We start from the raw sequence: 27,168 nt of genomic DNA, 5'->3' as shown, positions 1-27,168 counted from the left end.
TGGCGAGGATGCGGAGAAAGGGGACCCCTCCTACGCTGTTGATGGGAATGTAAGCTGGTGCAGCCACTCTGGAAAGCAGTATGGAGGTTCCTCAAAAAGTTGAAAATAGAGCTACCCTACAACCCAGCAATTGCTCTACTGGGTACTTACCCCAAAGATACAAATGTAGTGATCTGAAGGGGCACCTGCACCCCAATGTTTATAGCAGCAGTGTCTACAATAGCCAAACTATGGAAAGAGCCCAGATGTCCATCAAAAGATGAATGGATAAAGATGATGTGGTATATCTACACAGTGGAATAGTACTCAGCCATCAAAAAAATGAAATCTTGCCATTTGCAATGACGTTGATAGAACTAAGAGGGTATTATGCTAAGTGAAATAAGTCAGAGAAAAAAAGTATCATATGAACTAACTGATATGTGGAATTTAAGAAACAAAACAGGATCATAGAAGAGAGGAAAAAATAAAACCAGATGAAACCAGAGAGGGAGACAAACCACAAGAGACTCTTAATCATGGGAAACAAACCTGTTTTACTATTATTTTTATTTTTTCCTCTAAATTTTTATTTAAATTCTAGGTAACATATAGTGTAATATTGGTTTCAGGAGTAGAATTTAGTGATTCATCATTTAGATACAGTATCCAGTGCTCATAATAACAAGTGCCCTCCTTAATACCCATCCCCCATCTAGCCCATCCCCCACCCATCTTCCTCCATTAACCCTCAGTTTGTTCTGTCATTAAGAGTTTCTTACGGTTTGCTTTCCTCTCTCTCTTTTTTTTCTCCTTTCCGTATGTTCATCTGTTTTATTTCTTAAATTCCAGATATGAGTGAAACCATATGGTATTTGTCTTTCTCTGACTTATTTCCCTTAGCATAATACACTCTGCTCCATTCACATCATTGCATTTGTCAAGGTTTCATTCTTTTTGATGACTGGGTAATATTCCTGTGTGTGTGTGTGTGTGTGTGTGTATGTACACACACATACCACATTTAGAGGTTATTCTGATGTGCCCCCAGGGTTGAAAAGTACTTATTTAGAGGAATAATGAGAGAAATAATAGAGATGAGTTAGGTCATATTATGGGAGCTCTTAATGCTAGGCTGAGGCATTGGTTTAAAAAAAAAAAAAGGTGTACAGTGTCTTCATAGCACTTTTGAGTATCGGTGTTTTTTGATATGGTCACATTTTATGTTCAGGTGTAGTATTGTGGCTGGCTCAGTCATTTAACCATTGTGTCATTTGTTGGAGGTACCAAAATCAATAATAAAATTGAGTTCTTTTCCTGACTTGTTAATTTCAGCCATTCTGACTGGTGTGAGGTGGTATCTCATTGAGATTTTGATTTGGATTTCCCTGATGCCGAGCGATGTTGAGCACTTTTTCATGTGTCTGTTGGCCATTTGGATGTCTTCTTTGGAAAAATGTCTGTTCATGTCTTCTGCCCACTTCTTGATTGGATCATTTGTTCTTTGGGTGTTGAGTTTAAGAAGTTCTTTATAGATTTTGGATACTAGCCCTTTATCTGATATGTCATTTGCAAATATCTTCCATTCTGTCGGTTGTCATTTGGTTTTGTTGACTGTTTCTTTTGCTGAGGGTTGCTGGAGTGGTGGGGGGTGGGAGGGAGGGGGTGACTGGGTGATAGACACTGGGGAGGGTATGTGCTATGGTGAGCGCTGTGAACTGTGCAAGACTGTTGAATCACAGATCTGTACCTCTGAAACAAATAATACAATATATGTTGAAAAAAAAAAAAGAAGATAGCAGGAGGGGAAAAATGAAGGGGGGGAAATCGGAGGGGGAGACAAACCATGAGAGACGATGGACTCTGAGAAACAAACTGAGGGTTCTAGAGGGGAGGGGGGTGGGAGGATGGGTTAGCCTGGTGATGGGTATTAAGGGGGGCATGTTCTGCACAGAGCACTGGGTGTTATACACAAACAATGAATCATGGAACACTACATCTAAAACTAATGATGTAATGTATGGTGATTAGCATAACAATAAAAATTAAAATTGAGTTCTTGTCTCCATGCTACCCATAATAGAGTAAATAAAGCAGAAATTAGGTTTTGCATGTGCAAGGCTTCATCGTATTGTTGAACTCCACTATGAATCTGGTATGTGTAGGTGAACTGATTCTCCTTTTGGGAGACTTCACATATTTACTTCTACAAAGAGCTTAACCAGTACAATGATACAGAATTTTCTGTTTACTGTAGGCCTGGCCTCTTCGTGTCTGTTTTTAAAAACCACAGTTTTTCAGAGGTTTGCATAGCTTTCATGTGTAGTTAGTTTTTGAATTTGACTGTGAATGGAAATAAGCCTCAAATTTAAGAGGGGCCTCTAACATTTAATCGAACTTTGGGATGTATTTTCATGTAGGAAGTATGCTTTAACAAGATGATTATTTATTTATTTTTTGCAAAGTATGTTGAGCTTTTTTTTTCCATCTGGAGTTCATGAAAGTTTTTCTGTGGAATTGGGTAATGAGGAAAATCATGGGAAAATTATAATGACAGTATCTACCTGATGGTTTTAAAGCTGTTTGTGTTTTGTTTTAGAGCAACGATAATGAGGAACGCCTACAAGTTGTTAAACTACTGGCAAAAATGTTCGGTGCGAAGGATTCAGAATTAGCTTCTCAAAACAAACCACTTTGGCAGTGTTACTTGGGCAGGTATATGATTTTGGTGTCTTTTTTAAAAGTAGTATATGTTTCTGTCTATTTATATTATTTAAAAATGTCATCCATATTTAATATTTTCCTGAAATTATAAAAATGAAGGTTTTATATTTTGAAATTTTTGAGTGTTAGTACTGATTGGCCATATTTACAATTTCCCTTTCTCTTTTCATCTTATTTTGCTCTTAGTAATTTTTGAAAGATGATATGCTTAAAAAGCTATCTCAAAAAGTATTATAATCATGAAATTAAAACGTGTTATTACATAGCAGTGATTCATTCCAACTGAAAATAAATCATTGTGAGATATTGTAAGGACAAGGGTATCTACAGAATGAATAAATAAATGATATGTATGTCTTCCTCCTAACCTCCTTTGTACATTTCTCTTTTATTTATTTATTTATTTTAAAGATTTTATTTATTTATTTGAGAGAGAGAGAGAGCACATGAGAGGGGGGAGGGTCAGAGGGAGAAGCAGACCCCCTGCTGAGCAGGGAGCCTGATGCGGGACTCAATCCCGGGACTCCAGGATCATGACCTGAGCTGAAGGCAGTTGCTTAACCAACTGAGCCACCCAGGCGCCCTGTACATTTCTCTTTTAAAGGAAGTGATAACCTGGGTTCCATATATGCTTTTAATGTCCACAAACCTGAAATTGGTTGCAAAATTTTGAGTGTGTTTGTATATTTCTTTTTTTCTATGAGAAGGGTTCATTTCATTATGTTTCTAAAGGTATCCCTGACCTTGAATATATTAAAACCACTTAAAGTGCCCTGGCTGAAACCTACTTTGACCCAGAAGATAAAGGAGAATTTTTTTCCTCTGCTTAAATTTTTCTCATAACAAATAATGCAATTAAGTCACAAATAGGATTTAAAAACGTACTCTTTTTCTTTTCATATTGAAATATTTGCATGTTATAACCAGTTTTCTTTCTGTCTTAATACTAGAACTGTCAATGATTATAATAAATTTATTCTCTTTTGGCCTTATTTTTCTAATTTGTTAAATGAAGTATAAAATTTTATAAATGCTTGCTAAGTGCTAAATTCTTAATCTGATTTCTTATCTCTTATGTAGCTCAATAATATTTGACAAGGTGCGTTAAATGAATAAATTTTAGCCCGTTGTCATTTTGAGTTTGATTTCTAGACTTTTTTCCTTTAAATACAATGGAAAGTTCTTGGGCAGTAGAGCAGAATAGCTTACATGTTTAATTAAAGTGTACCACTCAATTTAAAGTCCACTTAATGTGGTAAAACAAAAATACAGTTTTTACTTATAGACATTTACTATATCTTTAAATCAGGACTTGGATTACCCAGACTTTATTTTATAGGTTAAAATTTGTCACATTTCCATTACATTGTAATTTTTCCTTTCCTTTTAAAATTAATGACCTAAAACTGAAACTCACAGATTATTATCACTTTTAAGGAGCTAGAGTATTTTTTAAAGAGGTCTTATTATATTTATTTATAACGGTTAAATGGTACATGTTTAGTTGAAAAATGGTAAAGTACATAGGGATGGAGTACTTAGATTCAGAACACTCTGGAAACTTTATATGAGACCCTAGGCTAAATGTCATAACTTTTTTTTGAGTATACTTCATAGGGCATTTTTTTCTTATAATAAGCTTTTATGAATAATTTGGCGCTCATTTTGAAGATTTTTTTCTCCTTTATAATACTAAATTTGTTATGGCATTGGGTGATAGAAGATTTGGAAACCTTTTGATATTACAGAATAAGATATATGAAAATATTGAATGGAAAATTCTCACTTTACTTTGGTGTTTTTGTTGTTACTTAACAAGATTTTTTAAAAAATCACTCCTGTAGGGGCACCTGGGTGGCTCAGTTGGTTAAGCGACTGCCTTCGGCTCAGGTCATGATCCTGGAGTCCCGGGATCGAGTCCCACATCGGGCTCCCTGCTCAGCAGGGAGTCTGCTTCTCCCTCTGACCCTCCCCCCTCGCATGCTCTCTGTCTCTCATTCTCTCTTGCAAATAAATAAAAAAATCACTCTTGTAGTACAGGATGAACTAATGTATATAGGCTTTCAACATCAATAGTTTAGAGATAACTAGGCATCATGGCCTTTATGATGGAGGAACAGGATTCCATCTATGAAATAATCTTGCCAAAACAGTGAATCTGGATATGATTAAGTATCTAGATCTAACAATTTGTAAGATTTAGGAGAGAAGGGGAGCCTATTAATTGAAACCAGGATAATACAGATTAGCAAAATCTAAACTGTGGAAAAACACCACATACACAAACACAGAACAGTTGCTTCACCAAATAAATTATAAGGAGAAAAAAGATGGAGGAGAAATACAAAATTAAAAGATAATTAAATAACATAACTTTCAAAGAGTTTTAATATTTTAGAGATATATACTAAGATATTTACTTCTTCACGTAAAAATTGGCTTTGGTATTAGTGGAAATGTGATGGTTACCTGGATAGGAGTTAATTTGGGCTCAGTTTTCGAGTCATGTAAAATAATACGGGGTTTAGTGCAAGATCTGCCACACTTTTGTGAATGCCCTATATTTAAGAAAGAATACTTGAAGAAAGTATTTCTTTTCAGACACAGTTTGGGATTTATATAATGTACCTATGACCTGTGCACACACATAGGCTTATAAAAACATACATATTTAAAAGAATAATGTTTATAGGAAAAATCTTGTCATTCTAATTTTTGTGCTTCAGCCAAATGTGTATTGTTTATACATGCTCCTTAAAAGTACATAGTTCTCACAGAGGTTGTCCTGGTTTAATATAGACATTCTAAAGCATTCATAAATATATAGCTCTTCAAAACTTTGTTGAAATAGTCTAGCTTTGCTTTGAATTATTCTACATAACTTGTTTTTTCTTTTAATTAGAGAAATAAGTATAAATTGAGTATAGATTAAACACATAATTGTTTCTCTTATTTTAAAGATCATTCTGTGCCTTTATATTTTATCAGGTTTAATGACATCCATGTACCAATCCGCCTGGAATGTGTGAAGTTTGCTAGTCATTGTCTCATGAACCATCCTGATTTAGCAAAGGACTTAACAGGTATTACATACCCATAATAGCAAATATGCCTAGATGTTCTTTGATGAAAAAAATCAGTTTTATGTATATGGGGAGAAAAAAAATCCCATTTTTTGGTTACTGTGGTGGGTAAAGTCATCTTCTTTCAATTCATCATCCTGGAAGTTACACTCTGAAGCTAGAAGTTTTACTCCTTATACCTATTAGTCCAGAAACACCTATTAAAAGTCAGTTTACCGGAAACAATATGAGTTTTTTAGTTTAAGAACAATTCTAGGGGCGCCTGGGTGGCTCAGTTGGTTAAGCGACTGCCTTCGGCTCAGGTCATGATCCTGGAGTCCCTGGATCGAGTCCCGCATCGGGCTCCCTGCTCGGCAGGGAGTCTGCTTCTCCCTCTCCCACTCCCCGTTTGTGTTCCCTCTCTCGCTGTGTCTTTCTCTGTCAAATAAATAAATAAAATCTTTAAAAAAAAAAAAAAAAAAAAGAACAATTCTAAAGATATTTCAGGTATTTGGATTTGAACTTGACTTTGATGTTCTTTTCTTTTTTAATGTATTGAGAACTTAGGTAGCATCATTAATTTGTAAACTAACTATGCTAAATGGAGGTAACTTTTCTGAAATCTGTATAATTACAAGGCATTTCAGAAATTTGCATTTTTGTACTAATAAGGATATCATGTATTTGAATATTGCTCCTCTATTAATTTATTTTATTTTCTTCTTTTTTTTTAAAGATTTTATTTATTTAGGGATGCCTGGGTGGCTCAGTCAGTTAAATGTCTGCCTTTGGCTTAGGTCATGATCCCACCCAGGGTCCTGGAATGGAGTCCCACATCGGGCTCCCTGCTCAGCGGGGAGCCTGCTTCTCCCTCTGCCTGCCACTGCTTGTGCTTACGCTCTTTCTCTGACAAATAAATAAATAAAATCTTAAAAAAAAAAGATTTTATTTATTAATTTGAGAAAGAGCGCAAGCGAGAGAGCACGAGTGAGGGGGAGGGGTAGAAGGGGAGGGAGAAGCAGGCTCCCCACTGAGCAGGGAACCCCATGGGTGGGGCTTAATCCCAGGACCCTAGGATCATGACCTGAGCTGAAGGCAGAGGTTTAACCGACTGAGCCACCCAAGTGCCGTTAATTTTTTTTTAAATTAGGAAATTGTTTAGAAAATACAGATGACTATAGTAGCCACTGTGTCTTCTTCAGAAATGTTAGCATTTTATTTGCTTAAGAGATTTAAAAAAAAGAAAATAAATTGTAGATGTAGTTGAAATGCCTCTCAAACTATTCTTGCTGTTTCCACAGACGGTAGCCACTCCACTAAATTTGGTCTGCATCCTGTTTGTTTTTCTACCTATGTCACATGTATATTTGTCCATAAGTGATACATAGTATTGTTATGTGCTTTAAAAATTTTATTGGAATGGCATCATTTGAATTTGATGGAGTTGAACTTTCGTACTATCTTATGTTTTTTACTTCCATGCTTCTTGCTTTTCTTTTTTTTTTCTGTTTTCCACTTTTCTGCTTAATTGATTAATTTTCTTTGTTTTCATTTTTCCTTTTTTCCCCTGTGGGCTTGGAAGTTAACATTCGCTTTTGTGGTTTTACTGCATAATTGATTAATGAAGTCGAAAGTTAATCAGAATTCTAGCTTCTTTTTGAGCAATCAAGGAACCTTGAAAGCTTTAACTCTGCATGTTCTCTTCCCGTTGTTTACATTATTGTTTGTTATTAGTTATTCACTCTTTTTAAAACTTTACCAACTTGTAGTACATTTTTAAATGATTTTTTTTATGGTCTTTGTTTACAGTTGCTTCTTAAATCTTCCTACTTCCTTCTGAGTTTCTTTTGATAAAATGATAAAGTGTATTCTTTCATAATATTTTTAACAATAGTTTGTCATAGTAATGCTTTCAGGTTTTGTTGAATTTCTACACAGTTAGGTTTAAACAGCAGGTATTTCTCACTTTCATCATTTTTGGGGGTGATATCCTGCGTGGAACCCCCTACCTGCCCACTCACATCTGAATTTGGACTGCTTGGTCTTTGAGCTTCTACTTTATAGCATTGATCTTCAGAGGATCTCTTTTCCTCCCTCTTTCGTCTCCTTCCTCTCTTACTTTCCTTTCATTCTCTTTTGTGTGTGTGTGTGTGTGTGTCTGTGTCTGTTTCTCCTTCTTCTTCCTCCTCCTCTTTTCCCCTGGATGTTCCTTTTACTGTAACATTCTATTCTTGTGTTATTGATGCACTGTTCTCTGAAAAAATTAATGATAGTATTTTAGAGAACTTTTTTTCCCCTACAAAATGTTGTTTTAGTTAACTTATTTTTCCCACATGCTTTTGTCTGTATTTTCCATGATAGAGGCTTTCCTCAAATGCTTGTCAGTCGGTAGCTCTATGCTTATAATTAAGAGTGGAGGACTAAAAAAGAGCTGTTTAGAAAGCCATGAATATTTGGATGGGATTGCTGACTCTGAACTTCGATTTAGGGTGATCAGGGTGGGTTGTTTGTTAGCACACCTTTAGTTTAAATACTTCTCTTGAACTAGTCAGATTCTCCACTGAAGAATATTCTATCAGGAGTTTAAAAGTCTAGTTGCTGGTGTCTTTGGGACTCCTGTATTATTACTTTATTCTTTTTTATTATTGAATGGTATTGATGATAATTTATCCATTTTTTTGCTTGATGAGTTTCTGTGTTGTTTTTGATTTGGGGCTATTAAGATTACTCCGAGTATTGTTACAAGTGTTTCTATGGATTTATGCTTTTATTTCTCTTTGTAACTACTTAAGAGTGAAATTGCTAGTCATAGGGTAAATACATGTTTAATTTTATAAGAAATGACTAAGTTCTTCATATTGGCTGTACTATTTTCCACTTGCACTAGAAATGTTTGAAAGTTCCAGTTCTTCAGTGTTCTTGTCATTTTGAATCATAAGTCTTTTTGATTATCATCGTCATAGGTCTTGCTGTTTTGTTAGGGTTTTAATTTGCATTCTCCTGATGACTAATGAGATTGAGTATCTTTTTATGTGTGTATTGATACTTTCTTTTATGAGGTGTCTGTTTAAATTTTAAATCCATCTTTTAACAATTGGCTTGTTTTTCTTGTTGATTTGTAGTAGTCAGTATAAAGTCTGGATGTTTTTTAAAGTATTAAAAACTTAAGTAATTTTCCCAAAATCAGAACTTTAATGCAAAGTTTGTTGTTAGCTAAATAATAGATGTTTCGATTTTTTTTTATAGCTATCTAAAATACATTTTAGATGTGAATAATTTCACCAATAACCTTTTAAGTCCTTACCATTGTTTGGAATGTTTACCAAAAGATAGTATGTAGTTTATTTTTTTATGAAACATTTATGTTGTTATGTGACATATAACTACTTTTCTACTTTTCAGCCTCTGGGCACATTTTAATTTTTTTTTCTGTAATTTCCGTCACTTATTTCACCTATCCCCCCACCCACCTTCCCTCAGGTAACCATCAGTTTGTTCTTTATAGTTGAGTCTGTTTCTTGGTTTGTCTCTCTCTTTCTCTCTTATTTTTTTCCTTTGCTCATCTGTTTTCTTAAATTCCACATATGAGTGAGATCATATGGTATTTGTCTTTCTCTGACTGATTTCACTTAGCATTATAAATTCTCTAGTTTTATCCATGTTGTTGCAAATGGCAAGATTTCATTCCTTTTTATGGCTGAATAATATTCCACTGTATGTATTCTGGAATACAGTGGAGTGTGTGTGTGTGTGTGTGTGTGTGAGAGAGAGAGAGAGAGAGAGAGAGAGATCACCACTTCTTTATCCATCTATGGATGGACACTTGGGCTTTTTCCTCAGCTTGGCTATTGTATGTAAATAATGTTGCAGTAAATAGGGGTGCATGTATCCCTTTGAATTAGTGTTTTTGTATTCTTTGGGTGAGTACCCAGTAGTGCAATTACTGGCTTGAAGAGTAGTTCTATTTTTAACTTTTTGAGGAAATTCCATACTATTTTCCGGAGTGGCTGCACCAGTTTGCATTCCCGCTAACAGTGCAAGAGGGTTTCCCTTTCTCCACATCCTCACCAACACCTGTTGTTTCTTGTGTTGTTGATTTTAGCCATTCTGACAGGTGTGAGATGATGCCTCATTGTAGTTTTGACTTGCATTTCCCTAATGATGAGTGATTTAAGCATCTTTTCATGTGTCTTTTGGCCATCTGTTTGTCTTTGGAAAAATGTCTGTTCATGTCTCCTGTCCATTATTTAAATACTGGATTATTTGGGGGTTTTTTATGTTGAGTTGTATCAGTTCTTTATATATTTTGGGTACTAACCCTTTATCAGATATGTCATTTACCACTATCTTCACCTCTTCTCTTGATTGTCTTTTAGTTTTGTTGGTTGTTTTCTTTGCTATGCAGAAGCTTTTAATTTTGATGTAGTCCCAATAGTTTATTTTTGCTTTTGTTTCCCTGACCTTGGGAGACATATCTAGAAAAATGTTGTTATGGCCAGTGTCAGAGAAATTACTACCTGTGCTCTCTTCAAGGATTTTTATTGTTTCAGGTCTCACATTTAGGTCTTTAATCCATTTTGAGTTTATTTTTGTATATGGTGAAAGAAAGTGGTCTAGTTTCATTCTTTTGCAATGTAGCTGTCCAGTTTTCTCAACTCCATTTGTTGGAGAGACTGTCTTTTTTCCATTGGATATTCATTTCTCCTTTGTCGAAGATTAATTGATCATGTAAGTGTGGGTTTATTTCTGGGTTTTCTATTTCTGTTCCATTGATCTTTGTGTTTATTTTTATGCCAGTACCATACTGTTTTAATTCTACCATTTTGTAATATAACTTGAAGTCTGGAATTGTGATACCTCCGGTTTTGTTTTTCTTTTTCAAGATTCCTTTGGCTGGTTGAGGTCTTTTGTAATTCCATGCAAATTTTAGGATTGTTTGTTAGAGTTTTGTGAAAAATGCTGGCATTTTGATAGGAATTGTACTAAATCTGTAGATGGCTTTAGATGGTATAGACATTTTAACAGTATTTGTTCTTCCAACCCATGAGCATGGAATATCTATTTCTTTGTGTCATCTTGAATTGATTTCATCAGTGTTTTTATAGTTTCTAGAGTACAGGTTTTTACTTCTTTGGTTAAGCTTATTCCTAGATATTTTATTGTTTCTGGTGCAATTTTAAATGGGATTGTTTTCTTAATTTCACTTTCTGCTGCTTCATTATTAGCGTGTAAGAATGCAACAGATTTCTGTACAGTGATTTTGTATCCTGTGACTTTACTGAGTTCATTTATCAGTTCTGGTGGTTTTTTGGTGGAATCTTTAGGGTTTTCTATGTATAGTATGTCATCTGCAGATAGTGAAAGTTTTACTTCTTTATCCATTTGGATGCCTTTTATTTATGTTGTCTGATTGCTGTGGCTAGGACTTCTCAGTACTATTTTGAATAAAAGCGGTGGAAAAGGACATCCTTGTCTTGTTCCTGACCTTAGGGGAAAAGCACTGATTTTCACCACTGAGTATGATGTTGGCTGTGGGTTTTTCATATAAGGCCTTTATCATGTTGAGGTATGTTCCCTCTAGACCTACTTTGCAGAGGATTTTTATCATGAATGGATCTTGTACTTTGTCAGATGCTTTTCCTGCTTCTGTTGAAATGATCATATGATTTTTAAAAAAGATTTTATTTATTTGTGAGAGAGAGAGAGTATGAACAGGGGGGAGCATCAGAGGGAGAGGGAGAAGCAGACTCCCTGCTGAGCAGGGAGCCCAATGCAGGGTTGATCCCAGGACCCTGAGATTATGACCTGAGCTGAAGGCAGACGCTTAACTGACTGAGCCACTCACGCGCCCTTGATCATCTGATTTTTATCCTTTCTTTTATTGATGTGATGTATCATGTTAATTGTTTTGTGAATATTGAACTGCCCTTACATCCTCGCATCCCAGGAATAAATCCTACTTCATCATGATGTATGATTTTTAAATATATTGTTGGATTCGGTTTGCTAATATTTTGTTGAGGATTTTTGCATCTATGCTCTTGAGAGATACTGACCTGTAGTATTCTTTTTTTGTGTGGTGTCTTTATCTGGTTTTGGTATCAGGGTGATACTGGCCTCATAGAATGAATTTGGAAGTTTTCCTTCCTCTTCTATTTTTTTGGGATAGTTTGAGAAGAATAGGTATTAACTCTTCTTTAAATCTTTGGTAGAATTTGCCTATGAAGCTGTCTGGTCCTGGGCTTTTGTTTTTTTTGGGAGTTTTTTTTGATTACAGATTCAATTTCATTGCTGGTAATCGGTCTGTCCAAATTTTCTGTTTCTCCATGCTTCAGTTTTAGTAGGTTATATGTTTCCAGGAATTTATCCATTTCTTCTAAGTTGTCCAGTTTGTTGGCATATGGGTTTCCATAATATTCTGTTATAATTGTATTGCTGTGGTGTTGGTTGTTATTTCTCGTCTTTCATTAATGATTTTATTTATTTGGGTTCTCTTTTTTTTGGATGGCTAGAGATTTATCAATTTTGTCGATCATTTCAAAGTATCAACTCTTGGTTTCATTGTTCTGTTCTATTGTTTTTTAAGTTTCTATATCATTTATTTCTACTCTAATCTTTATTTTTCCTTCCTTTTCCTGGGTTTGGGCTTTGTTTGTTTTTCTTTTTCTAGCTCTTAGCTGTAAGGTTAAGTTGTTTATTTGAGTTTTTCCTTGCTTCTTGAGGTAAGCCTGTATTGCTATAAACTGCACATTTTTTGTAGTTGGCTAAAAGATAGCTCTGAAAAACCGAGGGGTCTAACTAGTTTATATGCATATTTTCAACCATTCCTCATATTTCCAGCTGCATTCTTCATCTCTGCCTCTCTCGTTGCTTGGTGCCTTGAATTTCTAAATGTTTTCATGGTTCTTCTACCCTGGAAGTGAACTTATTTATTATTTTCTTCCCTTTTTGAATTTCATCTTTTTCTTTTGTTTACAAGTCATATATCTGTCTCAGTTTTGTTGAAAAATCACTTTTGCTATGATCTTTTCTCTTGTACTTGTCCCTTTTAAAAGACATTCTCTTAGTGTTTCAGGAGTGAGCTGAGATTAATATATGTTAGACACACATGTTTGTCTTACCTTTCTTGACATTGTGTTTGTGAGATTCATCCTTGTGCCTTCAGCCACATTTTGAGGGACCTGGCCATATTGTGAAGAGTATTATTAGCTGCTTTGTCATTCTAACTATCAAGAATTTCTTCTTTCTCTTTTGTTTTCTCTTCCTCTGCACAGTTAGGATCTATAAGTTAATAGCTCTTATATATATCTGTTTAATATGAATGATTTGTTTTAGGGAAATTGGGATGCATCTTAAAATTGTGTTGTCATTGGTTTTGTCTTGGTGGCACCTAAGTATAATATCTATTGCACTAGAAACAAGTAAAGTGAAAGATAAAACTCCTGTCTTTATCTTGGTGGGGAAATGAACTTGAGATGTATTTAACAGGCTCCATTTGAAATCAGTACTTAAAGTAACTTTCTTTACTGAGTTAGGTAAAATAACATTTCAGAAGTTTTTTTTGGCAACATACAGTCTTTCTCATTTTTGGAAATAGTTCCTGTTACGGAATGCTCATGGTGAAAATGCTTAAGACCTGGGCAGTGGTTTTATGGGTGTTTGCATTGTAATTATTTGTTAAACTGTCAATTTATAGGGAAGTAAATCCATTTACAGTCATGAGCACTATTTGCTGTATATAGGCATGGCTAGACATATTGCTCCAAATCCAAACAATGAAATTTTAGCTTACTGGTAGTCTTAAAATAAAAAGCAGAATAATATTTTGTTATGTTCAGGTTCAGTTGTGGTATCTCTTCCTTAAGCCTCTAATATATTATTACTGAAGAGTGTTAATTTTTTCTTTCAGTTTTCTTAGTGTCAGGTCAGAACTGCCATGTTTTTGACTAAATGTAAGGTCTTCCTCCAGCCACTCCTAATTGTTAAATATTTAATTTCTTCTATGTTCCCTTTGCCTTTCTTAGTCCAGTTACATGGACTTTCCTTATGGTCTTTCCTGTAATCTTATTTCTTGGTGGCTGGTATTTTAATTTTATTCTTTCCTAAACCTTACTCAGGGTTTCCCTAGTTAAGGGATAGAAGCTTGAATATTCTAGGCTTTTCCCAGTAGAACTACTTGACTTGGATATTTTAACTATTTAAACAAAAAACAGAAATGAAATATTTAAAGTCATATACTTCTTAGTTCATTTGTATGGTTTAGTTAATGAGGTTCAGAACTCCTTAATACAACTACCCTGCCCCCCAAATGGGTAGGAGTTTTAGTACTCAGTTGCATGTAAGTAAACTACTGTATTTTAACTAATGGACTGACATTCATTTCTGCTCCCCTTCCTCCTCTGCTTTTAATTTTCTTGAAACATTGAACCTTCTACTTAGGTTTTGTTTTGTTGTGATTTACTTACAAAAAGGACTTATGCAATCTTTTAATTGTTAAAGTTCCATTTTAATCAAATAAAATTCTGTCTTTCAGAGTATCTTAAAGTGAGGTCACATGACCCTGAAGAAGCTATTAGACATGATGTTATTGTGTCTATAGTTACAGCTGCTAAAAAGGATATTCTTCTGGTCAACGATCACTTACTTAATTTTGTGAGAGAGAGAACTTTAGACAAACGGGTAAGTAGGAATAATAATTAGCAGTAGTAGGCTTTTACTTTGAATACTTTAAGTTTAATAGTATTTCACTTGAAAATATTGAGATTTAAGTGTAATTAGCCCTTTTTAGGGGGGCATTTTAATATTTATGAGGTTTTATTTTTTATATTTTGTTAGATTTTTAAATTCAGATCATTCTCATCTTAAAAATGAGTTGGCTCTAAATGGTAGTCAGATGTTTAGCCTGGACATTAGTTTTAATAAGTGACTTGTAACGGCCTCTGACACAGCTTCTTATGTTGTTGGCTCTCTTCTGTTTCTTTTCATATGGCTATCAGTTGATAGTCTTTTAGCTGGTTGTGTTATAATTTCTGTGGAGTAGAAAATAACATGTTTTCAACTTAGCACAGCTAAAACTAGCAGAACAGCATGCTTCCAGCCCTATCTTCTGTGACCCTAAACCTTTCCTCTTGAGTGAACACCCACTAGCTGCACTCAGTAATCATTGGCTTCTTAAGGAGGTGTACCGTGTCTTCTTATTGTATTCATATTGCCTGGAGTATATTAGAGACTCCGTAAAGTATGTGAGTGAATGTTCATTCCCTCCTCATCCCCAGTGCCTTTCCTTTCTGGTGTGGGTTTTACTGGATTTAGGCTTGAGTAATTTTGGTGAGGAATGAAAATTATTGATGTATTTGGGGATTAATTAGCAAAGAAAGTGGGAGGCCTGTTGGTAGTTGTGAATAGTTTTGACTATTAAATACTTTACGACATTTTAATAGTTGCTTATAAGGTTGATTGTGCTGTCTTCATCATTTAATGCTCTCTTTGGTAATGCTGGTTGTGGTTAGAGAATAGATGGGCAGGAATTGCATAGTTTTCCCTCCAAATGTATAGGTATTAGCAATAACTTATTTTAACTAATAAATTTAGACTTGTCTTTATTGAATATTTCATAGGGTTTTAATGAAAGGTCCAAAAGGCATAAAGAAGGAAAAGGAGATTTGCTTCGTGGTAGGATAACAACCTTCTAAGTGTTCAAGTAGTCTTTTTCTTTGTTAGACTTGGAATTTGAGCTAAGTATCTGTGTATTGTTGGGGTCGCATAAATTCACATAATTTTTGATAATCATGTTGTATTCATCATAGGGCTGCTTGGTTCATTCATACAAATATTAATTGGGTACCAAAAAATAATGGCATATATTTATGTTCTTGGCAGTATTAGAATATGCTCTATCTTTAAATTCTCCTTAAAGCAGCAGTTTGGGGAATTAGAGATAAGATAGAGAATTAGAAAGTTCCTACAAACAAATTGAATTGTTATTTTATGAGTAAGGCTTTTTGAAGTCTTTTATTTCAATATGTATCAGTGGATGGATGAGATAAGGACTGTTCTTAATCTGCTGTAAGTAATTTAAAGAAAAACTAAGAAGAATATACAATGAATGACAGACTGCAAAGAAAAAAAAGAAACATCTGTGTAGCTTCATGAAGCTCTAAACATTACTAACATCTTACTGATTGTAGTGCTGTTTGTGTAAAATTAAAAAATAAACTCATCCCAAGTTAATGAAGCAGTATTAGATATATTATAGCAAATATGTATTTTAAAAAATAGTTGAATACATTCCTCTTACACTTGATTCTTAAATATACAAAATGAACTGAGTGTGTTTACTCAGCATTTGATGAAACCAGTGTCATGTACCTTTAATTGAAGTATATTTAATGTACGCCGTAAGTGGAAAAAATGTATAAGGGATAGGTCACAATTAGCTCATTCTTTGCCTTTTAAAATTTTGTAGCATACTTTCCCTTACCAATTCTAAGTGACTTTTTGTGATGGTGATTAACTTTTGTTTTTTAGGGGTAACGATGGGTTTAAGATATTAAAGCATTAGAATTCTTTATACATGTTGATATCTCTGTAACTTATATAGTAGATGTATTAAAATGATAGTTGTGTTTTTTTCATAGTCTTTATAAATTGATATCCAGTAACTGAGGATTGATGAAGATATATTGTGTAAAGCAACTTAAAAACAAGAAAACAGACTTTCCTGAAATATAATGTGAGCATTTTTAAATTTTAAGAAAGCGTTTTTGTTTTTACTTTAAGTGGAGAGTGCGCAAAGAAGCCATGATGGGACTTGCCCAAATTTATAAGAAGTATGCTTTACAATCAGCGGCTGGAAAAGATGCTGCAAAACAGATTTCATGGATCAAAGACAAATTGCTACACATATATTATCAAAATAGTATTGATGATCGGTAAGTTAAGGACACCATATCTAAAATATATAGTGCTTTTGGTGCATTAAGCTGTTTTGATCTGTTGTTTTAGGTAAGCTGCTTTCTTTATGACTTTAAAGTCTCTCAGTTTTTACTGCAAGTTAAAGGTAGTGAGTGACTAGTTTTCTTCCACCAAGCCATAAATGAAGCACTAATGACATAAAACTTTAGGGAGGGATACAGCTTTTATGTTCATTTTTGTATACTATTTTTAAACAGAGCTGTACTTTAGAGTAGAAATGTGTAATAATTTAAATTTTATTTCATAGGTTATTTTTCAAATAAAATGTTTTCAAATAAATGAAAATAAGCCTTTTGGATTATAGACATTTTAAATAAACAAGTTTCTACCGAAGGATAAAAAGACAGTTTATAATTTTATTTGAAACACATTATCTGAATATAATCTTTGTATTTTTCTATTGCAGTATAAGATTAGATCTTGTATGGATCCTAACCATTTAGTAGTAAATAGATCTGTGAATCCTGCTTGCAGGATTTCACTTGGATTTATTTTAAATTTTTAGATCCAAATGGTCTCACCCATAATAGATGAGAATGAGAAAATTAAGAACCAGTAGGCCACCTTACAGTTTTAAAAGTTATTAGGAACTAGGAACTAGGTATCTTACGTTAACATTGAGAAACTTCGTAGTTATTATTTTTATAAAATTGACATTTTTAGACTTTTTGAGTGTGCAGCATCATTGCATGGAGATTTGCATTATTATTTGCTAGTGCCTTTTTTTTAACTTTTAACCAGGTCTTTTCATGATGCTTACTCCAGAAACTTGGAAGAATCTTAAAAATGTCTTTATAATTTTAACTTAGAGATGCATAGAATTTGTCATTTGGAAGGACCTGGTTTTTTAACACTTATTATTCAGATAAGGAAATTGAATCCCTCATATACACTCAAGGTCACGCAGAGGTAGTTATCTTAGCTGGGTATAGGGCTCCTGCCAGTACATCCAGCTAAATCTTTTTTGAGCCCCTCTTCTTATAGAAGGAATCATTCAGTTGAAATCTCCTCTCCATTTAGAAAGCAGAAACTTTTTATATGTATTCTTTGTGTGTTTTGGAATTTTATATACAAATTTAATACTTAAAAAAAATCATTACAGTACCTTCTCTGTGTTTTTGTAGATTGCTTGTTGAACGCATCTTTGCCCAATACATGGTTCCCCACAATTTGGAAACTACAGAACGGATGAAGTGCTTATATTACTTGTATGCCACACTGGATTTAAATGCTGTGAAGTATGTTTCAAATGTCAGATTTTGTTCTTTTCATCTTTTTCAGTGTATTGGATTTTATGGGGAAAAAAACCACAACTGTATTTTTAAATGTTAGCAATTTATGTAATACAAACATTGTTTAAATGGTCAGATACAATAAAATACTTGGCTGTTTTTTCAAAGGTACTGCTATCAACATGAGATTAACAAGGATTTTTGTAAGCAATTAAAAAATAGAGCTGATTGACATGGAATCTTTCAGGATTTGATTTTTTTCCCCAGACGTTCATATTGTTGTTTCAAGAAGTATTGATGTACCTTTTTGTTTGTTTTTTTTCCCTTAAGGCGTTAAGGTCCATACTGAGAAAATCCTACCACCTTATTTTGACCTCATGCTCATTTGAATTTTGCTGTAGGGCAGTAGGGTACATATTTTTGTGCTGCATAGCCTCAACATAGTGTTCTAGTTTGGCATACGGGTAAGCACAAATATATTTTAATGGCCATTTTTCATTCAGAAAATACTTTTGAGCGCCCTTATACAGAATTGGCATTTTGGACATGGAAGAGACATTACTAATTGAATCATACTGACGGTTAGGAAATTGAAACCTAAAGATTGATTTGCTCTAGGTTTTAGAAAATGTAGGTCCTTTGCATTCCAGCAAATGTAGTTCAAGTGGGGGATTAAGGGGCATCTGGGTGGCTTAGTCATTAAGTGTCTGCCTTTGGCTCAGGTCATGAGCCCAGGGTCCTGGAATCGAGCTCCGCATCGGGCTCCCTGCTCAGAGGGAAGCCTGCTTCTCCCTCTCCCATTCCCCCCTGCTTGTGTTCCCTCTCTCGCTGTGTCTGTCAAATGAATAAATAAAATCTTAAAAAAAAAAAAAGTGGGGGATTAAATGTTCAGAAATTGGAAGTCTAAGGAGCTGCATATAATTTTCATTCCTACCTCTGCTTAATGGGACTTTTGACTTCTTGCATGAAAATTATTATATGTGCCAATTATACCTTTCATAGAAACATTGGAGAAAAAGTTGTAGAGGGGAGAATGTAAATTTCTTATTATCTGCTGTATTTCAGGCAGAGGAGTATGTATTATCAGTGGCTGCTTTTGTGCTTTAACAGCAGAATTGAGTAGTTTCAACAGAGACTGTATGTCCATAAAGCTTAAAATATTTATTATCTGGCCTTTTATAGAAAAGGTTGCCAACCCCTCGTGTGATATTTTTTCCTGTTTTTCACATGAGGAACTGAATTCCAGAGGTCAGTTAACTTGCACAAAATCACACAAGTAGTAAGAGACAGAGTCAGGATTTGAACTCTACCTGGTTCCAAAGTTCATTCTTTTTATACGCATACAGTAAAATATGTTACTACCATATTTAATTGATTTTAAAGCATACAATTGTCATATGCTAACACCTCTAGAATTAGAGTGCATCCTTTTATTCATGGTGCAATTGATGGCTTCTTGGAATGAATGAGAGTAAGATATATAGCACACTCCCCACTCCATCCCTATTTGAGACAGTCTGTGTCAAATCATAGTCTAGGCTTCTGACTCAGCTCACCTGTCATTCATGAGTAAAAATGAAAGACACTCTTAAGCAAAAAATGAGAGTTCACCACTCATATATCCTACTTGAGAAAATTACTAAAGAATAATAATTTCTCTTCGTAAAAAAGATTCAGAAGGAAGGAATAGGATGTAAGAAGTGACAAAATTTTCAAACACTTTTGCAGGTCTAAATAATGCCTATAAAAACAACAATAATAACAACAACAAAGTTTTCTTTACAAGGGAAGGAGGTGAAGATTAAAAACTAGGTTAGCATCCTGGCTGATATTTAGCCAGCACACCCTTCCTGGAACAGTATATAAGATCTCTTGAGAGTCCCTGGGATCATCTCCCCACCCCACTTTCGCCTGTGCCTGGGCACAGCAGAAGGACCTTCAGGCCCTTGTTCTACTGCCACCTGTTCTGATTGATTGGTGCTGTGCCTTTGTGAAGAGTTTTGAATACAAGGTGGATCCTATCAGATAACAGCATGTAAGATGTAGCTAAAATGTTCTGTGGTTCTTTTATCATAGAAGAGTGAGCCTAATTGTTAATTAGGTTGTAAATTAAGTGTATGAATTAAAAATTTGAGTTGCTCTGAAAGAACAGAATTAGAATGTTGGCTTCCAAAACCATAGGACCAAAAAAGAATTAATGAAAACTTTAATATGAGAAATGGAAATGAAACATAATTGTAAATCGAAAACACTAAATAGCAGTTATAAAACTATATATAGATAGATAGATAGATCAGGGGCGCCTGGGTGGCTCAGTCAGTTAAGCGTCCAACTGTTGATTTCGGCTCAGGTAGTGATCTCCGGGTCATGAGATCCAGCCCTGCAACTGCTCCCCCCACCCCCCACCTTGCACTCCTGCTTGCTTGTGCATTTTCTCTCTCTCAAATAAATAAATCTTTAAAAAAAACTACATATGGGGTGCCTAGGTGGCTCAGATGGTTAAGTGTCTGCCTTCGGCTCAGGTCATGATCCCAGGGTCCTGGGATCGAGTCCTGCGTCGGGCTCTCTGCTCCTTGGGAGCCTGCTTCTCCCTCTGCCTCTCTCTCTCTCTGTCTCTCATGAATAAATAAATAAAATCTTAAAAAAAAAAACAAAAAAAACTACATATATCAGATATCATTTATCATTTAAATAACAAGTATGTTTGATTGAATTAAAAAGTAAAAATGCTAATCACAAGAGATACACTGAAAAATAATGCCTTGGAAAAGTTGAAAGTAAATTCCAGTCTATAGATCCAATAGTTTCTACAAAAATGGTTGGTAAGTGAATAGATTTTTATCTGTTTTAAGTTAAAACACTTAAGGTATTTATAATATTTTTTAAATGATTTTTTAATTCTAACCAACATTTTAGAATTAACTAACCAACTGTAAATCTAATACTTAACATTTTATTACTTTAATACTTTTAACTTTACATTTGTGATTTATTTTTCCAAAAGTCTTTACATTTATTATTCTGAAATATTTAATGCATACAAAGAAATCACATATGAGTTTCGAAGCATAGTAATAAAGTAAATATATCTGTGAAACTACAGCCAACTTGTGAACTCTTCTCCCTTTCATCCTCCTGTCTTCCACCTAGAGGAAACCACTAACCTTAATTATGTATTTTTCATTTCCTTTTTAAAAAATAATTTTATCATGGGGCGCCTGGGTGGCTCAGTCAGATAAGCTACCGACTCTTGATTTCAGCTCAGGTCATGATCTCAGGGTACTGGGATCAAGCCCCATGTTGGGCTCCATGCTCATGTGGAGGCTGCTTCTTTACCTCTCCCTCTGCCCCTCCCCTCTGCTTTCTGTTTCTCTCTCTAAAATAAATAAATAAATCTTTGAACAATAGTTTTATCAAAAAAATAAAATAAATAAAACAGTTTCATCATATATATGTATATGTATCCCTCATAATATTTATTTTTGCTTATTTTTGAACATTATGAAAGTGAATTGTGGATATAGTCTTCTGTGAACTTTTCCCCCCATTTTCTTACATTCCTAAGATTCATCCATAATATATATAGCTTGTTGGTCATTCATTTTCTTTACATCTTATTTTTTGTAAATCTTTTGGGTCTTAAATTTTGTCTCATCTTTTTTTTCATTTTCCTGAATAGTAATAATCTTGATGTTTTCAATAATGTTTCTAATCTTATCACAGTCCTCACCACTCTGTATTATAACATCTGTCCTACTTTATTCATTACATTGCTATTCTAGCCCAGAATTCATTTGAATTTATAATCTCTAATTAGTTTGAAAGGCACTTAAAAATAGCTGCTTGGCAGGCAGGTTCATGGTAAGAACTTGTTTGATAAGATCTTTCTTATGAAAGAACCATATATTTTATTCTGTGACCATATTCTTTTGGGGAAGACAGAATACTTCCTATATTTAAAATTTGTGATGTGTATCAATTTTGGGTAAACCCCTAAGTTAACCATCTTTTTTTTTTTTTTTTTAAGATTCATTTATTTGAGAGAAAGTGTGCACATGCACACGTGTCTGCACAAGGGGGAGGGGCAGGGGGAGAGAATCTTCAAGCACACTCCCCACGGAGTGGGGAGCCTCACTCATGGGGCTTGATCCCGCAACCCTGAGATCATGACCCAAGCCCAAACCAAGAGTTGGACACTTAGCCGACTGAGCCACCCAGGTGTCCCACTAAATATCTTGATTAGTGAAAAAGAGAGCAGAGGCAGGCTTGAGTACTCTCCGATCATGATGTGTGTTGCCACCTCCCCCAGGCTTCCTAGAACAACTGTTAATGACAAGAGTTAGTGGTAGTTTCAGGTGTCATGGATATGATGTCTTTCATTAGGCAGGCTCTCATCTAGACTGTTTTTGTACTGCTGTGTCTGGTGGGCAGTTTTGCCAACTGGGAGCAGAATGTTGGAGGAGAGGTTCTCTTCAACATTTGTACAGGTTTCTGACAGCCACCTGATGGTAGCTGCCTTTTTCTTTGAGTTAGTGCAAAGCCCTAGTAAGAAGACTAGACAGGTAATAACTGTAAGAATATCCATTCTCTAATCAAATTTTTCATGTTTATTTAGTGACAGAGCTGGAATTCAGGCTCATATTAAATTATATTTGTCTTCCTGTTGTAGTAATATTATTTCTACTTTTTTTTTCTTTTTAAAGGATTATTTAGGAAGGCAAGCACAAGGATAAATTGTCTTTGCTGCTTAAGATAATTTTACTAAAGTACTTGAGAGGATGGTTTCCCTAAAAATATATTACAGTACAAAATCTTAGTTAGTGATGGTCGCTTTTTGATTTACACTATAGCCATCATAGTTTATAATGGAGCTTTGGAATTGCTTGAGATTTCATCTTTAAATCAACAAATTGCTATTAGAGGTGTAATAATTCCTGCTTTATTTTAAGTATTTTAAGTGAAGGCTAGTTTCAAAATCCAGGCCTGTCAGAAGTTGTAAGTAATGATGAAGTGTTAAGAAGCAAGAGACAATTCATTGACTTTGGAGTTCAGAAGTAATTTCACAGATGACTACTCTGTTTCTTTGAAAATTATTTTAATTACATAACTCTTAGTTACTAGATTTTTATAGTCCTCTGTATACTGGTCATTTTTCTTTTAATGTGTACGTTCTTAAAGTGTTTCAATTAAACTTTTATGGAAATTTAATAACTTGAGAACAGTATAGTTATTTTAAATTTAACTTCTAAGATAAAATGCTGTTGCTTTGCCAGTACCATTTTGAGATGACTACTGTAAAGGAATTTAAGTGTCCAAATTTAAACTATTTCCATAAGAGTATCCAAAGGTATTCTTAAAACAGAGTGTTGAGGAAAATGAAAATTTTTAACAATTAATTGTCTTGTCGAAAAAAAAGGTGGTTTTATATGCTTTTGTACTATATTACTGTTTTATGGCAGTGCTTAATATGTGTGATAGTGGAGGTTAATGAAGTGTAGGTAACTGAAAACAAAATAATGAAAAGTATTTGGTTTTGGAAAATTTCCTCTTCGAATATTAAAATATGTGTGGTTCTGAATTCTGTAAATTAATATTTCAGTAACATTAACTTCTCATGATTTCTGCATATTTTCTTGAGTATGTGTATAATTTTAGATTTCAATTTCTGTCTGAAAACAAAAATATTAAGAGGACATCAAAAATTTTGCCATATAAAAATAATATTCACTTACATATAGTAATATGTAAATACACATATTTATATAACCTAGTAAATATAGATAGGATATAAATACATGTCAAATTTATGTAGTATAAATATATTTATATATTTTATATGGAGTATATAGAATATATGTTATATATTATAGGTAATAATAAATGTTTTATTTAGTTAACTGTAACAGCTATACTTCAGACTGTAGGCCTCAGTGAGTACTTAAAAATCTAAACACATAGGGGTGCCTAGGTGACTCAGTTGGTTGGGATTCTGACTCTTGGTTTTGGCTCAGGTCATGATCTTAGGGTTGTGAGATCAAGCCCCCTCTTGGGCTCTGCACTGGGTGGGGAGTCTCCTTGAGCTTCTCTCTCCTTCCCCAAATCACATGTGTGCTCTCTTTTTCTCTCTCTCTCTCTCAAATAAATAAATAAATAAATAGTTCTTTAAAAAAATCTAAACACATAGATTCTACCTCTAAACAGAATTTGAGGATTAAATAAAACAAGTGAGAGCTTTTTTTTTTTTTTACATCAGTTTGGTTTATACATTTTAATCTTATTATAATGACTAACTTTGTATATTTACCTATAAGTACATAGTCTACATTTTTATAATAATATACATAAACATGTAATATATAAAGTTACAATATAAATATTTCTGTTTTAGGAAAAAGTATACCCCATTCTCTCAGCACTAGAACTCTTCTGTTTGTGGCTTTGATTCCTTTTCATCCTGCCCACTGCAGGACCTTACTCCATCAAAGATTCCTTTGTTTCTCAAGTTTATTATCTCTGTAGGTAATTCCTATATCCTAGTTTACACACATATTGCAGGTAATGATAGCTCTTCCCTATTTTTATATAAAACAAAACACAACCACTTACTTTCTTTTGATACAGATATCCCTTCACATGTTCATACCTCTTCCCTTTTGCTCCATACATCATCAGTTGCTTAGTTCTGTGAATTTTACCTCATCTCTGTCATCTCTTTTTTTAATTTGACCTTAAAAAAAAAAACCAATATATTTGGAATATTCTGGAAGGATTTTTATTGTTTTGTTATTTAAATTTATGTGTTTGTGTTTTGCAGAGCACTGAATGAAATGTGGAAATGTCAAAATCTGCTCCGGCATCAAGTGAAGGATTTGCTTGACTTAATTAAGCAACCCAAAGTAAGTTAAATTTAATGAAAAATTTTCCTTTGATGATAAGTTTTGTAAAACGCATGTATTTTAGTTACTCCTTACCACTGCTACAGTGGTGTTGAACAGCTGTTTCTGTGTGGAACTGTTCTACTCCAGAAATTATGATCTCTAATTTAGAACAATGAAATCTTTAAGAAACTTATTGCATAGAAAAATTTAAAGTTTACATTTACTATATAAAAAGTGATACCCAACAGGAAAGAGAATGTATTTCTTTGCATTCAGAATTAAAGTTTTTTTGTGGCTTTAAAAAAACCAGGAAATGACTCCATATCTTTGAAAGCACAGAAAATAGAGTAAAATTGCACTTTATCTTGCCACACTAAAATGCTCCCATTGTATAGTCTTTTGGTTTTAGAAAATTTTAATGTCATGTAATTTTAATTACATATCTTTATATTTTTACTTACAATTAATATTACAGTAATCTTAATGTACTACTTGGTTTTCATAATTATAAGTTAATGGTGGTATTCATCCAGTTGATGAATCATATTTTATTTTTTAGACTTTTAGAATGATTCTGGCTGTTCTTTTTCCCTAGAATGTTGTTTGAGAATGTTGTATATAGGCCTATAAAAGTTATAATTCATCAAAAAAGCAGTATGTGTGGCCATTTTAAATTGCATCCAAGGAAATATATAACACACAAAAATAACAATATACTGTTATTTTTAATTTCTTTTCAGTCCTTAGTGGAACCCCCCCAGTCCCCTAAACCCCCCCTCCAAAAAACAAAACAAAACAAAACATACATACACTGCATGCTCATAGAACAGAGGTCAGTAGAGAGGAGTTGTTTCATGTAAGGGGAGGCGAATAGTAACCTCTTTGTTTATGGTTTATTGAAACCTGTAATTATTGAACCTGCTAGAATAAGTTTTTTCTTATAATAGATGACTTAAAACTAATTGTAGTGATTCTGCTGTTTCAGTACTTTGTCTGCCAAGGAACAAAATTGGAAAACTCCCAATTAAGTTAGTGTGCTTCAGCCAATAAACATGTATTTTCAGTCAGTGTTGGAATGCAGTAAGTTAGTGTATTTCAGTTAAGCTCTGGAGAAAGTGCTCCTGTTTGCTACCTAGAGCTGTATTAATTTACTTCCTTTTAGTCAGAGTTGCAAAGGTGTTAATTAAAAATACCAGATGTTTTTATATGCATGTATATAAAATTATTCCTGATTTTAGGCATTATTGAAGTCATATAATAGCAGTAGAGTAGTATGTTAAGTGTGCAGATCATATGTTGAACAGCATGATGTGTGAGACTAATAAAAAATAACTTTGTTTTTGACTCTCACTGTCCCTTTAAAATTTATTTAGTGGGAACTTCTTCCCCTTGCCTGTTGATAGCAACTTGGGAGGGTCTCATGACTTCATTCTCATGTGAAATAACAAAATACAGTCATAATTCAATTAAAATGTTTTAATGTCTTCTACTTTGTGGAATTTTCCTTTAAATTGTCTTAAAATAATTACTGAGTTGTCCAAGCTAAAGAGGAAATTCAAAATAATTACTGAGTTGTCCAGGTTAAAGAGGGAATTCTCATTAATGTGATGGGAGGTTGATGCAGAAATCAAATGGAAGAAGATGGTAGCCCAAAGTGGAATTCTAGTGAAAGGAGAAGTAATAGTCTCTTATTACTTAGTATTCATTTTATACCAAGAAATACAGTAGACATTATAGAGTTAAAGGTAGAAAAAATGCAAAGCTGTGTTTATCCTTTGGGTGTTTATATTTCTTCCTATTTTACTAGGAAGACTCTTACATACTTATTAATCAGTGAATGTTTCTTTGCCTTCTTCATTATTCAGTCTGATAAATATTCTTATTTAGTTCAGCACTGTAGCCCTTCTACTTTATTTAACTAAATTCGTTTACTCAGTGTCACTCAAAGTGACATTATTTCCAGTATTGTACTCTTGTTGCTGCTGTTTCTTTTTCATGTGGATCAACTTCTTCACAGCCCAGCAATACCTGTTTCTCCCCAAATTAAACAACAGATATCTTACATGATTCTAGACAGATACATTCAAATACTTTAAATTCCAAATATTTGGGAATTAACTCTTGTATTTTATGTTTTGTCTCTTGCTTCCTCTTAGGAAGCTCCTTGTGAATAGGGATGGTTTATTTGTGTATTTATTTGATTTGTTGCCTTCACGCCAATGTTTTTCTAGTTCAGTGTATTATATAGAGTTGCTCAAAGACATCTTTTTTTAAAGAAATAACACTAACTTGGTGCAGTGGATAACTAGCACTCTTAGA

At 33.9% G+C, this 27,168-nt stretch overlaps 1 protein-coding gene across 4 annotated transcripts in view; it reads left to right on the top strand.

Annotated features, from left to right (window-relative positions):
* PDS5B (PDS5 cohesin associated factor B) overlaps positions 1–27,168 on the top strand; it is a 199,176-nt gene that overhangs the window by 90,201 nt on the left and 81,807 nt on the right. For all 4 annotated transcript variants that reach the window (XM_035003564.1, XM_035003565.1, XM_035003566.1 and 1 more), the window contains 6 exons: positions 2,579–2,694; positions 5,692–5,786; positions 14,299–14,444; positions 16,545–16,696; positions 17,864–17,977; positions 24,786–24,867. In XM_035003564.1, coding sequence (XP_034859455.1) covers positions 2,579–2,694; positions 5,692–5,786; positions 14,299–14,444; positions 16,545–16,696; positions 17,864–17,977; positions 24,786–24,867 — 705 coding nt within the window. The remainder of the gene's footprint in view (positions 1–2,578; positions 2,695–5,691; positions 5,787–14,298; positions 14,445–16,544; positions 16,697–17,863; positions 17,978–24,785; positions 24,868–27,168) is intronic.

Source organism: Mirounga leonina, unplaced genomic scaffold (assembly GCF_011800145.1).
Source record: "Mirounga leonina isolate KUSES-001 unplaced genomic scaffold, KU_Mleo_1.0 Mir_127, whole genome shotgun sequence".
Lineage (NCBI taxonomy): Eukaryota > Metazoa > Chordata > Mammalia > Carnivora > Phocidae > Mirounga > Mirounga leonina.
The sequence above is the reverse complement of the archived record's forward strand: the minus strand, read 5'-3'. Positions and strand labels throughout refer to the sequence as shown.